Source organism: Aethina tumida, chromosome 1 (assembly GCF_024364675.1).
Source record: "Aethina tumida isolate Nest 87 chromosome 1, icAetTumi1.1, whole genome shotgun sequence".
Taxonomy (NCBI): Eukaryota; Metazoa; Arthropoda; class Insecta; order Coleoptera; family Nitidulidae; genus Aethina; species Aethina tumida.
Window position 1 is genome coordinate 65,748,248 of NC_065435.1, and position 16,829 is coordinate 65,765,076.

General features: G+C 26.4%; 1 protein-coding gene and 1 non-coding gene across 2 annotated transcripts in view; one reads left to right on the forward strand and one right to left on the reverse strand.

Moving 5' to 3' along the window:
* LOC109608434 (Ig-like and fibronectin type-III domain-containing protein 2) overlaps nt 1-16,829 on the reverse strand; it is a 154,271-nt gene that overhangs the window by 40,236 nt on the left and 97,206 nt on the right. Inside the window, exon 5 of the mRNA XM_049961238.1 lies at nt 3,591-3,687. Coding sequence (XP_049817195.1) covers nt 3,591-3,687 — 97 coding nt within the window. The remainder of the gene's footprint in view (nt 1-3,590; nt 3,688-16,829) is intronic.
* Trnar-ucu (transfer RNA arginine (anticodon UCU)) lies at nt 13,992-14,064 on the forward strand. Its single transcript has one exon. It is a non-coding gene; the product is annotated as a tRNA-Arg (tRNA).

Consider the following 16,829-nt stretch of genomic DNA (forward strand, 5'->3'; position numbering starts at 1 on the left):
ATGCGATGTTTATTTAAGTACATTAGACGTACGTAAATGCCAAAGATGGTTTTCCATGTTCAGTTCCGGTAATTTTGATCTCCTTGAGTCCTATCGATCAGAAAGACCAACGACATGCTAAGGGCAGAAGTGGAAGTAAATCCAGTTCAAACAATAGAAGACCTGTGAAACATGGTTGATCAACCTTGGTTGACCATCCAGGAACAGTTACAGCAGATTGGAAAAATAAGCAGAAGAGGTATTTGGGTCCCTTATAATCTGCCTGAAGTGGACAAAGCCAACTGATCCATCACATGCAACGTATTGCTTTAACGACGTCATACAGAACCCTTTTTTGATCGTCTGATCACTGGAAACGAAAAATGTGTCTTATATGATAATCAAAGACCTTTATTGTGAACAATTGGATTGAGTACACTCTATGCAAGACTATCACTTGAAAAAATTAATGATTTATGTGAAGTATTGCCTCAGTCACCATAGCCACCCAATATTGCACTCTCAGATTTCCATTTATTCTGATTCCTACAACATTTACTTAATGGCAACATATTTGAAAATTTGGATGATATCGGAGATTGAAAATTTGCACACTCGATGTCAAACGGTTGTTGATAACAATATATTATTGAATAAAATTAAGATTTGTTTAAAGTGTCAAAAGAAAAATCAAGATTTTTAAAAATATATTAAGTTTTTTTAGATACGTTTGGTAAATTTGATAAGATTTGTTTGAAAATTACTATGTATACGATATTATACAGATACAGATTTAATTCTAATTCTAATAAAAGACCATCCATTTGAAATAAAAAGGTTATAATATGTACCTGAAATTTTAAGAAAGCTTTTACCATTTGTCAAACTATAATATTATAAAGGCTATTACACATTTTTTAGTTTTCGTAATTATTTAAGAGATATAGAAATGCAATATAATTAAAATCTTTTAATGAATAATTGCTCGAAAGATATTAAAAAATGTATTCGTAACATAAAAATTATTTTCTATATCACTCAACAATATTTAATATTTTATTTTTTAAGTTCCAAACTTTCAAATGTCCAATCAAACGATACGTGAAAATATCAGAAAAAAATAATAATAAACAAATATTAATTTTAATTATTCATAATTTGCAAATTTTATAAAAGTGGATTTATATAAGTAAATAAATCGAACTAAAAATATTTGCTCTTTAGTTAGGAAAATTAAAAATTAATGGAGCTCTATGTTATGGATAACTTGTTAATTGGACCCTTTGAACATAAATATTTTAGTTAAATGTAAATGCACCCCAAAGGACTAGATTATTCATGAGCAAAGTTAGATCGGCACATAGATAAAAACTGAGAGACGTAGTTATAAAATATTTAAAGTATTTTATATATTTGCCCCACTCACTTAACATCAACTTGAACAGTATTTTAAATATTAACAAGACTTTGATCGGAACGTAAGAAGGTATTTTCATTTTATTACGTCCAGAACATTAATGATGCTATTTATTTTCTTTTTTTATATAATTCGCTTCCAGGGTTTGAATACATCAAAAATGTAAAATTGAAATAGTTAATTGGATAAATTTTTATAATTTATTCGTTTACCCTTAACCTATTTATCCAAACGGATTCACGTTTAAAATTGTTTTATTAATTCATGTAAATTCATTGTTTATAATAATCAAGTTACCTAGCGAAAATATAAATATTAAACTTGACGTAATTTACATAATTGTATTCTTTGACGTCAAGGGAAAATGGAAAGCTCGTTTCGTGTACGGCAATGCGAGACAATTTTCCGATTTATTCTTTGACATGTTTCTATATCGTATAGGTAAAAATGTGGAAAAATGATTGCGTATTTCTCAGTCGACTACCCTTGAGCCACACTCACTCCGTCCTTTAAGGCCTTTTATTATCCTGTTAAATATAACATTAAAGTCTCTTTTGGCATTTTATTTTGCTATCGGCGAAGAAAATATAGATTGAATTTTCGCCTGGATTGAATTCTCGGCAGTTTAAGACAAAATTATGAATTAGTCTCATTTACAAGTAACCTGTATATGTTAGTTAGTTGTCCATACTCATTAATATAATGTAAAAAATAATTTATTGACAGCTGTTCACGTTTTAGAAACAAATATATCAAATTTTAATGTATTGAAATATTGAAGATTACATAAATTTTATTATACCTTTTCAATAGGTAGTAAAAGTAATGTAACTCCACAAATCTATAATATCAAAATATATAATGTATGTAACATATTGACATGTGTATTTTATAGAAAAATAAATTAAATCAGTAGAAGTAAACAAATAGAAACTCCGCGATTAAATCATAAAGAGAACTAAAGTTATGGTTTATTATTTAACAACTCTTAACAAGTAGATGATGAGAGAGATTGTAAGGTCTATTAATGATATTAGAGTCGATGACGAGTGTTGAAATTATTTCTGACCGTACGATACTGTAGAATATCAGTGTGAAATTTATATTCAAATTTCACAAATCGATCGAGTAATGGACTCGTTACTTAATTGATATAAGTTATGAATAGTACACTGGTACATCAAAACTTGGTCTATTAGAAACATTATTCAACAGTGAGGATAATAATATATTATTAAACAACCACATAAATTTGCGGGTATTCAATGAGTAGATAAAAAAGTAATTATTTCGAAAGTTAACAAACATATTAAATTTAGGAAAACATAATTAATATAAAGTAGAAATAAATTCATATAATAATAAATAATAATTAAACTACGGTAGGTTAAAATAAAATATTAATGATGATTAAATTCCTAAAAATTATTTACATTAATATAATATATTTAGCTTATAATACAATTTTATGTTGAGTTTTGGAATTTAATATTTAGAATATTATTGTTATAGATAAAAATGTTAGAGAGAATTCCAGTATAGAAAAGAAGCAATAATGCAACAAAATATATACTTACGCATTGGTACGTATTTGCATAATTAAATGAATTAAAAAATAATTTGACGCAATCCAATTATTTGTTTAAATCAATATTTGTTTAAAATAATTGTCTGAACATATTAAAATAGTTTATTTAATAAATTATGATATTTAAATAGCTAATTTGAATAAAGTAATTACAAAAAATTGTTTTGTTAAATAACATAGTTTAATTCAATTTGTCGTTCAATCAATTTTCGAATAATTATAATTAACAATGGAATAATATACATTTTATACACGTATGTTTTAAAACGTAAGTAGATCAATTAAAGACTTGTTTTATAAAATTTGTTGGAATACTAACTAACTTATAAATAAAAGGTCTAGTTTTATTTTTATAATTAAAAAGACATGCTTTAAAAATTTATAAATTTAGATTTTCACGGAACTTCTAGTTGTATAAAAAAAATAAAAGAAAACTTAATATTATTCTTTTAGCAACTTTATTTATACATCAAAGAGATTTTTATTAGTTTAGCGAAGTAATTAACGGACTGATTAAACATTCAAAAGTTTAAAAACTTACAAAAACATTAATTGACATGTTAAATGCTTGAAAGAAACAAATGCAATTTAAATAATAAAACTTACCAGAAGTTACACCTAATGTTGCTGCCCACAACAGAAGGAAAGGCACGCTGCGTTTTATCAACGCAGCCATCTTGAGTTCTGATCGCCTTGGTTGTTCCTGAAAAATATGTTTATCAGTTACATGCTTATTTTAGTATTTCTAATTTTTTTTACATAAGTTATAAACAAGATGATTTAGTTATTGGTTTTGTAATTTGGGGAAATAATACAAGCTAGGTAGTTCGTAAAATATTGCCACAACACATTAAAGCTTTCCAAAAAATAATTCAGATATTTTAAAAAATTAATTTAAAAACATTAATTATTTCTTTTATAAATTAGAATCTTAAATTTCGTTGAAATATCGTAAAAAATGTGGTTAGTATTGCAATGCATTATGATTGACACATAAAATATAAATAAAAAATCCTTTAATATAGTACAATACCATTTATAATAGTCTTATTTTATTATAATATTTTTTCGTACAAACTAAAGAATTTGTGAAAATTTATTGTGTCCAATAATTTTCGCCAATTTAACTTATCTTTTACGTTCCAAAACGTCAGGATTGGAGGATAATGTGGAATTCGTACAGTGCCTGTGCCAGCCATTTTTTCATTCAACAATGGAACAAGTCATCTGTTGTCATTGTTTAGCGCCGTTATCTAAGCCTCACATGTGGTTCTGAAAGCTTTAAAGATGTTTGCAGACAGAGATTTAGAGGCTTTACGTTTTATGACGAATCAAATGGAACTACTTCCGACTAGAAACTAGACTTTGGTTTAGATGTATTTGTGAAATTAATGAATTCTGTTACATGAACGTTCTTACAATAAGTCTTCAACGAGAATAAAACAGTTTCGTTAGACTAGATTTGTAACCACATTTAATTATGATTGGACGTATAATGTACGTTGAATACTCTTGAATGTTCGAAATAATATTCAAATTAAACTGTGTTAAATATTGTGTAAGGAATTTGTATACAATATTTTAACTGTTGGATGCGAAAAGGAAGTCTGAATATTAGCTTCGAGAATCATAAAAAACAGCAACTCACGCAGATTTAATAAAATATATTTTATGAAATATAAAAAATGTTTGATATTTGAAATAGAAAATCAGTTAATAGTAAAAATCAAAAAGTAAAAAACATGATATGCAAAAAATGCATCTGTTCTCAGCTATACAACATTAAAAATAATGTATTAATTGTATTGTACAAATAGTAGAAATTAAAAAATAATTATTCTATTACATGATTTTTTGAAAAAAATCTTGTTTAAATTTATATGATATAGGTTCCTTACTTTATTAAATAAATAATATTGATCATTGTTTATTGAAACCCTTATAAATTTTCTGCAATTAAAAAACTAAACATAATTACAACAACTAAAATAATCAATAAAAAATATGAAAGAGTTATTTTTATTAGTTATTGGGCATCTTTTATAAAAAATCCCGAAACACGTCAATTTGTGCCTAATGTTAGTCTTCGTAGATGTCAATTTTAGATTCTGAAAAATGACATTGTACAAAAAGAAAAAAATTATTACTTCAAGGTCTCTTCATTATCGGTTATTGTTTTCAAATTTAATGTAAAAATTGACGGTGAAAATAAATAAAATCATGATTATTATATTTATATTTATGGTAAAAATCTTTATAAAAAATGAATAAAAAAGCACATTTATTTTATTTTAAATTTATTACAAAAATAAACATAAAATAAAATCTGAATAATGTTTAAATATATAAACGATTATTTCTTTTTATTAATAAAAAATAAAAAGACATTATAAAAGTGTAACCTTTTAGTTTTTTAACTTTTTACTTTTAGAAATATAAAAAATATATCCTTTATGCAACCAATTTTTAAATAAAATTAAAAAATTCTTGTCTAATTTCCTTGCTTTTTTAAGTTAATAAATCAATTTTAAGACAGGCTTACCTACTGGACAACAAAACTATAGGCATTCAACAATGTTAAATTGTTTTATTCCCTTTTATTGAATCATTTATGAATCATGCAATAAATAAATGAATATGTACTATACAAATTTATCAATAATTAATTATATGTATATATTTAAAATTACATTTAATATTAATATAATAAATTATGCAAATTATTCTATTACATTCAAATAAAAATACAATATAGGTATGAACGCAAAAATATTATTAGTTACATTGTGTAAACAAAAAGATTGATTTACGGAGAATCAATCTTAAACCGGCTAATAAAATAAGAATAAACTTGTTACTTCGGCTAAAGCTGATATTAGGAAAGATGATGATAAAGTACTAGGGTGGTAAATATTGCCAAGAAAAAGTTATTTACTGTAATAGATTCTCGTAATAGACTCATATTTTATTTTTGGGTGGAATAAGGTAAAAAATAAAGGAGATAAAAACGTGGTGTTTAAAATGTACGCGACATAACCTGTATTTTACGTCTTACTTAAATGTGCATGTTCGTACACGACATCATTAAATGTCTAAATTTAGGTTTGCGTTGATCTTATTAAAGCCTACCATATTTTAACAAACATCCTATCTTATTATTTAAATTAAACATGAGGAGAATAGAAGAATATTTAGTTAAATATAATAATTAAAAATAGTCTGTATTAATAAATTGTAGTGTGACAATTAGGGTTTAGTTTCTAGTTGTGGACTTTAAATAACTTAATATTAAAATAAAAGTAACAAAGTTGTAAAACAATCTTGTGGTAATATGATTATTTTGAGTGCACTTTTTAAAACGCTGAAAGTATTACATCTTATCAAAAGTACGCCAGGATAATATTTCCAAGAAATTCACTTTAGGATAAGTAATAATAAACTGAAAAAGTAATAAGAAACTTCTTAATGACTTTCTAAATTTATCTTTCAACTTACGTATTTATATTTTTTCGCCGGTCAGTAAATGGCAGCAGTAAGTTCACGATATAATTTCAAAGTTTACAAGGGAAAACTTGAAAAATCAAATCTTCGTGTACATTGTTCAATTTGTACGGCTTTAATGGCCAAAATTATTCCTCGAGGAATTACAAAACAAGTTCTTGTAAGAGAAAATTAGTTAACGCAAAAAGAAACAATAGTAAAATGTATAAAATTTGGTACTTTCTTAATTAAATGCAAATTCGTGTAATGAAATATTTCTTCTTTTTCACTTCTGGGACATATTTTCCGTTAATCTTATTACATCCTGTATAAAACATTAGAATTTCACTCAGTAACAACATAAAACCAAATAATGTTATTAATATAAAACTATCCTGTGCGATATATAACTGTCGGAAATGTCTATTGAGGCTCTATTCAGGTAATCTGACTCATTCAGCAAACTTACTTACGTGACTTCCATCGCAATTGCCGATTTGGTAACTTCTCCTTTATGACACACTGTCGAGTGCCACTTGAAATTTAGTTCACGCAGTTTAAACTTTTACAGCTGCATATACCGACCTTAAAAACTTGCAATTTTGTCCTGTCAAGTTTTAACAAAATTTTTCGCCTGTTTCGAAAACTTTTCGAAAGCATTATCCTATAAATAGCTACTGTTTTTATCGAAATAATAAAATGTAATTAAATTTCTTAATTTTACTTGATATTTTAAAAATTTCTGTAAATTTTCAGATCTTAATTTGAAATCAACGAGATTCTCTACTTCGTATTTCCAAAGTATGAATAGTATATAATATACGTATTTTAAATAATTTTCGTTATAATATTTTAATAATATTAAAAAGAAGTATTCACAAAAATATTATTTTATTAAGACAACAAGATCGTCTAACAAAATTGTCTAACATTGTTTTATCGTTTGCTTATATTTTTAGTCTTTTTGTATTTCATATCAAGAATTCTATGAGTATTACACAATATAACATGGATAATATACCTTTGAATTTTAGATTACTGCAATTTCTGTTAATATTTCCAACAGCGTACAACATGCACAATTCAAAGGAAAATTGTTTGTAATTAAACAGAATTCCAGAAATACAAATAATAATTAATACATAATTATCATTACTTGAACCATTAAATAGATTTATGATATTATTAGTATTAAATGACTCTTACGTAGTAAACAATCCAATAAACCAACATTTGTTTGTTAGCCACAAATTGCTTTGAAGAACTTATATATTGACAGTTGTTAATTAATGTTCTTATTATCCCTATCAATTATACATATGCGACTTTTTGTTTATACCATTATACTAATGTAACTTGCCATAGTGATATTAAAATTTACTTTATATTTAAATATTTAAAAATTCCTAAAAGTTGATGGAGAAATTTGCAGTTTTAGTTATGCAACTATAAAAGTTTAAACTGCGTGAACTACATTTTAAGTGGCACTCGACAGGAGAAGTTACAAAATCATCCATAGGTATGGAAGTCACGTAAATAAGTTGGTTGAATGAGCCCGATCATCTGAAAAAAAAAGAAAAGATATTTTCGACGATTATGTATTGAAAAGATTTTGCAATTAATGGTTTCTAAAAGTACTCTGATAACCAGATTCTGATTAATGTGAAAGAAAATGTTTCAACGTCCACCATTCCACAAATTAATGTGTGATCAAAAAAATTTAACGTGCTATTTCCTTTAAAGAGATGATAGTAAAGACGTTTCGCCTTAATTAAAGTAATATATTTAAATATTATCTAGTCAAATGTTGTTTATAATATATTCATATAACTAGACATGTGAGGTCATCAAAAATCAAAATATCATATACTCTATTGATCTAATATCACTATTGAACTAATTGGTGTCAATTAATTGATAATATCACATTTTGTTGTTCCTGTAGTTTAATTTTAAATTAGGAAAACACCAAATTTGACAAAATTATTTATTGTCAGTCAATTAGTTGCTTTTGAAATAATTTTTAAATTTTGCATTCACAAGAAAATTGCAAAAACACTAAATTCAAGATTTGGCACATAAAGGGCAGCACCGATCGAAGTGACCCGAATGATTCGCATAAAAATGTCATTAAATCGTTGTTAAACGAACTATAAAATACACATGGGAAACAAATTTACCAGGTGCTTTTAAAAAATTTGTATACTCACGGAAGTCAAATTATTTTATTGTTAAATTACCCTTAAAATAATTCTACATTATAGCAACAAATTAAGTTAAAAAAGTACCCAACCATTTAATTTTTTTCCTATAAGCAAGAATTATAATGGGCGTTTATAAACACATTAAACTGTATATTTTATTTGAAAGCGTTTTATCTGCTTTGCAACTATGGTATTTATGCTTTCCATAGATTGTTTTTAAAACAATTTTAAAAATGTTATATTCAAGCGCAACTTTGGTTTGCAAGTTCAAGAAATAGCTTAAAGCAACAGAGCCGGCACATCGCATTGGCAATGTCAAAAATTAACTCCTCTTGCACGCAAAGCAAATGACCCTTTTATTAATTATACTGTTACATGTGGTGAAAATGGGTTGATTATGATAGTTCTCGCTAATCTAGGTCATGGGATAATGCTGATATATCTGGTAAAATAGTACTTTAAGAAAGTTTTAACCCAAGAAAGGTTTTGATCGCTGTTTGATGAACTGCATAATAATTATCTATCAAATGTTTAAAGGATCAATCCAACTCTTAAAAATTCTCAATTTAATTTTTAAAAATTTACCATTATAGCCACTTGACTTGGCTTTGTCTGACTTGACTTGGCACAAATTATTAATTGATTATTTTATCTGACAATATTTATATTATTTTGATTACATACGTTAACAACGTAACTTTTTCCATTACCAGTATAACAACAAACTAATTTATTACGTCACTAAAACTATCTTAATAATTGGGTCCGAACAATTTGATTTGTTATAGTTATATAATTAATTTGAGGGTCGTTTCACAACAATAAAATTTGTTGTTTTCGTGCAGAATTAATTTAAACGTCATTATTTGATTATTTGTGAGGTAAATTTTCTAATAATTAATTTATTCCCTTTAAACTATGGTAATTATTGCTTTATGTGGATTTAAACTATTCATAAGCTATTTTATTATATATTTTACTAAGTTCTTTCAAGACCAATAACAAAATATTTTGGCAAGTTTAATCTTTTTTATATTTTTTTACGGTGTTTAGTCGAGTTAACATTAAATTAGCAGAACATGAGATTAATTCGAAAACTGTAAGAGGGACAAAATTGCAATATTATCAGCTTATTGGCAACAAATAAGCATTAATTAATGGAATGTAAGATTTTGATTTGTACTAATTGTATTTCCAGCTTAATGATTTTAATATTTAGGATATTATTGTTGATGATCAAAGCTTTAAATAGCAGACAAGGAACAACTGGAACAATTATCATTTTCAAACGTAAATTATACCATAAAAAAATATAATATCAATAAAATTAGTATGTTGAGTCATTTTTTATACATTTTAAATTGTGGTATCTCAGATTACACATAAAATTAAAAACATATATATTTTGGAAGAAATCTTATAAAATAATTGTGAATAATCAAAACAAAACAAATTTTATTTTTTTGTTTAATTCTATTTCAAATAAAATGTAAATTGCTTAAAATAAATTTAATAAATAAAGATAATTTTATTACACTTATGCAGAGTAAATAAACCTGAAAATGAAGGATTGAGTCGAAGTATATAAAATTCACAGTAGTTTAATATTCACGCTTTGGAACACACCTAAATGTTCCGTCCATTAACATGGAAATCGTATCCCATGTATAAAGCACGTGTTCCTAATAATGGCCACTATTTCGCAATAGAGATATTAAGCATAACCGTTTATTCTAGTGAGTAAAGCCAATGTACTGTTAAACGGTTATTGTAGACTGAAGCAGTTCGAAAATGTCATACGTAATGCCAAACACAGGAGCCGGGAGATGATCCCAATTTCGTACCCCGTCCCCGGACGCCCGCCTCGCTCGACGCCTTCATTCGTTCCGGGAGTATATTGATGTCGAGGCATGCACTTGATATGATGGGTAATTTGTATTTGAGATCTCCATAATATACCGCCCAGAGATTATGATTATACTTGTATGATAACCACGTTTGATCGGCGATAAGAATTTCCAACGGATGTCATTCCGAAAATAAGAATCCCGATGACCAATTTGAGTGGTTTCCGAATTCAAGAGAACGTTGCCAATTTCACGTATCTAACGTAATTTATTAAACCATTAGTCAAATCGTTATGTGTTTAAACATCTAAACACCTTTAAGAATCGCTGAAAGCTTAAATAATTCAATTATTGATCTCAAGAAATATGTGGTATTAAAATTTTGGCGAAATTGCTTTCGCACGATGTTTGACACAGATTTATGCTGTATGTGTGTTTCCTCCCAATCCATATGGAAAGTGTATAGGATAGTCCACGCCAATATTAACATAATAACATTATTTCAGGTTGACGGATCACGCATTTCTCAATATTAAAAAAATCTCCAACTCACATTTTACTTACTACTTTGTCCATGGGCATCTTAGATTTTAATGATCTTAACGATGTTTATACTAGTGGTCTCTAGTTGTTCTCAGGTCATAATAAATTTTCTTTCGCATGATTAATGAGATTCCACAGAGACCTCTAGGGCTGCTAAATATTTAGTTTTCCGTCCATAAAAAAATCATTTAATGTAAATTAATTAACTCTTTTAATATTGCGTGATCTATTAAACTTCATTTATCAATTTTTCCTTCGAATGTGTTATATGTACTTTAATTGTGGTGTCCAGAGTTCGCTTTATTTGTCCTATACAGGACTATCTGTATTCGCACGAAACATAATAAATGACTTGTCCTTTTCATACGAAATTGTTGGTGTGACGAGTGTAAATGGGCCCCTTTCAGTTTTAGTTTCCCCCTTTAAAGATTCAATAATTTTTGTTATAACGAGTCTCTTTGTTTATATGCACATTTCTGGTCCGATCTGCTAGATATTTGATGTGCTTAGTGGTTGGAATTGAAGGAAAAATCCAATTTATTTTCTATATTTTTGCCAAGACGAACAGAATTCACGAATAAGATTTCCTCTTGGATTTCTGTACATATTTTAATCGTGTCATTTACTGAAAATTATCTTTAAACTTAATTAGAGAATTCAGTAAGAGAATTACACCATGAGGAATTTGATCAAATAGAGAACTATGCAGAATAGAATTGTTGCGATGCAACAATTACCCATTCTGTAAATTCAGCGAGATCGATAAATTCCACATGTATAACCATATTATATGCTTCATATGGAGCCAATAATCACATTAGAAACCACTAAAATTATATAAAATTAAATAGAAATTAAGTATTATTGATATTATGTATTTATAATATTTTAATTTATTTTTTAATATAATAATAATAATTAAGTGATCAACAAATATAGTAGAACACTTTTAATTTAATGTATAACTGTATATATCTTTTTCATGCACTACTAGAAATATTTAATAGCTTAAATCACATTCCTGCATTTGATTAGTCTAATAAAACTAGCATTTTGCACATTGATTGTTCATTAATTATTCTGAATTTATTGACTACTGAAAATGTACTTCGATATTATGTGCCAAATTAATATTAGGTGCGTCTGTAATTAGCAGGGAATAATTGGCATCCTGTCAATTATTTGATAATTGTGATATCTTTGACAGCAATGAATAAATTATTTACTAATTAAATTGCCAATGTTATTACGTACCGTTAACAAAATAGGAACTGATAATATTGCATGCAATAAATTGAAACTGGAAACTGATCACCATGAGCAATTTATACATAATGGAGCAATATATAGACACTATAAACTATAACTGAACTATGTTAGTTTTTGACTGCAACGTTTTTTGAAATAATAGTTTAATTGAGCAATGAATATTTTCATAGTTTGTAGGTTTGCAAATAAGATAAAAAAACTCCGTTTCACATACCTGTAACGAATGAATATTTTAATAGTTTGTAATAGTCATTTAAAAATGAAAGGATTGTTAATTACACATAACAAAATATATTTTATATAACAATTGTCGAGAACTTATCACATATATATCTCACATATGAAATATTTTAATACGTCCATGTCCACAGGGAGTGCCTTTATTTGTATACATGTTCACAAATTATGAGAGACACAATGTTATGAATAACTTTTATCACTTTATTAATTACCCTGGTCTACAGACTTTGTTACATTTTACATAATTTTGTATTGATTAAAAAATTCTACTATAAAAACTTCGGCTTTTACATTTTACCACTAAACATATTATTGATGTAAATGTTGAAAATAATTCTTTAATTTTATAACTATTTCAGTTCAATTTCAGTTTTATTTTGGCATTTTTACAGTTGACCGAATTTCAAACACACTGTGGCAATGTATGGGGAATCAAAATCCCTGTTCAATGCAGCATCACTATACCCGTTTGAAAAATTTGAGGAATGACAGGGGGATAAAGTTTTTTGTTCAAAAACAATTTTTTTCTCAACAAAATCTCTTCCCCTGCAGTTATGCTTTTTTGTAAGTTTTCGATCCACAAGACTAATTTGCACAACTTAGCTGAAGAATTTAACTTGTCATACTTGGGTGCGAGGAAGGAATTCCAATGTAAATTGTTGAACAGAATAATAGATTGTGCGTTTAATTAATTATTAATTTGTGATTGTGCTTTTATTAAAATTGTTTCTCCTGTATATATAATAATTATTGAACATTTGGTTTAGTTATGATTAGAATTTAATTAGCAAAAATATTTTCATACTTTCTCAAATAATTTAATAAACATCCATTTCGAAACGCGATACAATTAGGTACTTTATTCATAATGTATGGAACAAAATCGACACAAATGAAATTATTTAAAAAAAAATTAATAATACAGCTTTTCAAAAACTAGTAAACAATAAAATATGGAACCTCTCCGATTCTATTAGAGAACACCTCATCTGAGACACTAAAATTTTACTGTATAACTGGATAGTTAACAATAAATTTAAACTTAATAGTAAGTGGAGTTAAACTGATTCCTTTCCACATATAGAGTTGATATGAAAAGAATTATTAAATAATATAATAAATATTTTGCCACATAGTTAAATTCAGTACTGTCAAAAATCACTGAATGCCAAATGCAAAAAATTGTGCTATTATTCTAGACAATAATTAAGACAAATTAAAAATGATGTATAATATATTTTTGACAATCTCTCTCTCTATAATTATGTAACACAATAGAAATGAAATGTAATATTTTAGCATTGAGAATTTGATGTTATAGGTTGTATAATATAAATTATCATATGGAATTGGAAATACATGTTAATAATAGCAATATTATAAATTATTAGAATAGAAATGTTTTAAAGATACTCTTAGTAGTTGTCCCTGTAGCGCAGCGGATAGCGCGTTGGACTTCTAATCCAAAGGTCGTGGGTTCGATCCCCACCAGGGATGGTGATAAGCCTTAATTTTTGTTAAATTTTGTTTTAAAATGTATCCATAAATCCAACTCGATAGAATTGATTTATTATTCAGTAACGCTAAGATATTGACAAACTTTGAAATTATAAATTACGTGACGTATTCCGCAATGAACATACATGTTATCATAATCGATGATTGCAAATATCAATAAACTCAGAAAGTAACTTTCTTTTATCTGAATGTACTAGCAGTAAAAATAAGTTTAAATTTATTCCTAAGAAAGCAATTATGAAAGGGATAAGACACCATATTGTAAAATTTTGAAGACATTAATTAAGATGAGCTGAGTCTGGCAAAGTCTGGATATAGTAAAAATATTCTTGTGCAAAAATACAGGTTTTAAACTAAACCTAATAATGAAGAAAGTATTGAATGTGGTTAATCTAAATCGCATGGTGAAATAAAATTGTTTTTTTTTAATTTTTTAAAATAAAATACATTAAATACAAACCCTATTATTGTTAGCAAACTGTGGAGAGTTAAATTTGTCCAGAATCTCATGTTGTATCAATTTGATTATTACAAACAGATACATACATATTATTAAAACTTAAGACGACAATTGTCAATTATTAATAAGACTTCATTTTTTAATTTTCTGCTTTTAAAATAAATGATCATTACTAGACTTATTAAAAGTATTGTTTATTTACAACTTTACAAAATAGTTCTTAGAGGCAAATTTAATCGTACTAATTAATCTTTTATTTTGATTATCTATTATATCTCTCATAAATTTAATAATATCATTCCTTATTTGTTATTCAAATCACAATACTACTATTATTAATGAATTAAAAACTATTACTAGCAGATACATTATATATTAATTGTAAAAAAACTATAGAAATAATGATTTTATATTTATAATAGAACCAGGTATAGAAATATTAGATCAATAAAACGTAGAGGTAAGTGATTCCCGAAATAATTAATGATGAACGTCAAGGTCTTTTGCCCCCAATATGGTTTAATAAATTATAGGGTGGACGATCCTATTAATGATATTGAAATATTGAGAAAATCACATTAGCAATGTAATCCACTTATCGTTTAAATTTTCGTCTACATCCATAATTGCATCAGAATTTTAATTCAATATTGGAAGAGCAAATCTACGATCGGCAACGATAAAATTGATTTATGGCTTCATAGAGGATAAGAAATCTCCGGAGAATATTTTTGAAGTTTACTTGTTTGAAAGTCGTTTTAATTGTTGGTGTAATAGAGAAAATAAGGGCGAACTATTGTGAAAGACACCATTGGAAACCATTTAGTTAAATTGATGTTTTTATCGAAAACGAAACATTTCAGAGATATCTGGAAAACAGATCCATTCTACCTGCCATACATTGACAAGAAAATAGAAAACTACTTGCTAGACTTTCTATTATACGACGGTTCTTTTAAGAGATTGTCTCGGTGGAGTTGGTAATACTTACTTCTATTAATGTTTGTTTTTCTTTTACTAAATTAATTCCGAACCATTTAATAACTGTATTTTGCTTGGTAATATACACAATATACTTCTCCTTGTTTGTATAACCATTAAAGAAAAGTATCGGCAAAATAAAACGAATTGCTTTTAAATCATTAAATAATTTTTACCACCAGTTGCAACACAATTAACACTGTTATACAGACAACTATATATTTCGTTTTAATAAATTTAAATTAACATTTGTATGTGTATTAATCATTTCACTTTTATATCTTTATATATAAAAAAATAAACAATCAAGTGATAAATATCGAACATTTTATTTTAACAAATGAAATGAACGTTTTATTGTATTTATGACATGTTAGCACGAATTTTGCACAATGGAATTTAATTTAGAATTTAATATAACACCTGCTGAATGGATAGAGACCAGCTTGAATGCATTTTGGGCTATTATTAAAATTATTTAAACGATCATGCAACAAATATACAGCGCACATCGGTAAAGTGCGTTTAATTCAGATAATAGTTCTCAAAATCAGTGTGAACTGGTTTCCAATATTTAATACTACATATTTTCAATACGATTTCCTCATGCTATAATCAACCTTTTATTACATTGCAAAATATGGATGCAGATTTCGTGTGTATTGCAGGTTTAAAAAGTTTGAAAATAGGGTTCATTCAACTAAATTTGAGTATTCAACATTTGAATTTCAACTACTCAAATATTCGTATTTAGATTATAGTGATACAATTTAGAAGGTAGTAAAATGTGTCACGAGAGAATTGCAGTTGATTTTGTTCAAAATTTTATAAAATTCATTCTAAAATAGAAAGATTCAAATACCTTAATTTTAATTAATTAATATATTGCATATTATTTAACATTTTTAATGTACATACATTTCACATTCAATTTTCAAAAATAAGAATTATTTTATGTACAAATCGAATTTATAATATTCATGTTAATCAAATTAAATGTCGCATAATATAAAACATTATTCATTAGAACACACACAGACTCTTCACATTCAAATATCTTAATTTTCAAATTAAAGAATTAACATTTGAATTATTGTATTATAAATCGAATTTATAATATGCATGATAATCAAATTGAATTTTGCATAATATTTAATATTATTCATTAGAACACACACACACACACTCTTCACATTCAAATGTCTTAATTTTCAAATATAAGAATTAACATGTGAATTATTGTATTACAAATCGAATTTATAATATTTATGTCAATCAAATTGAATTTTACATACCATTTAAC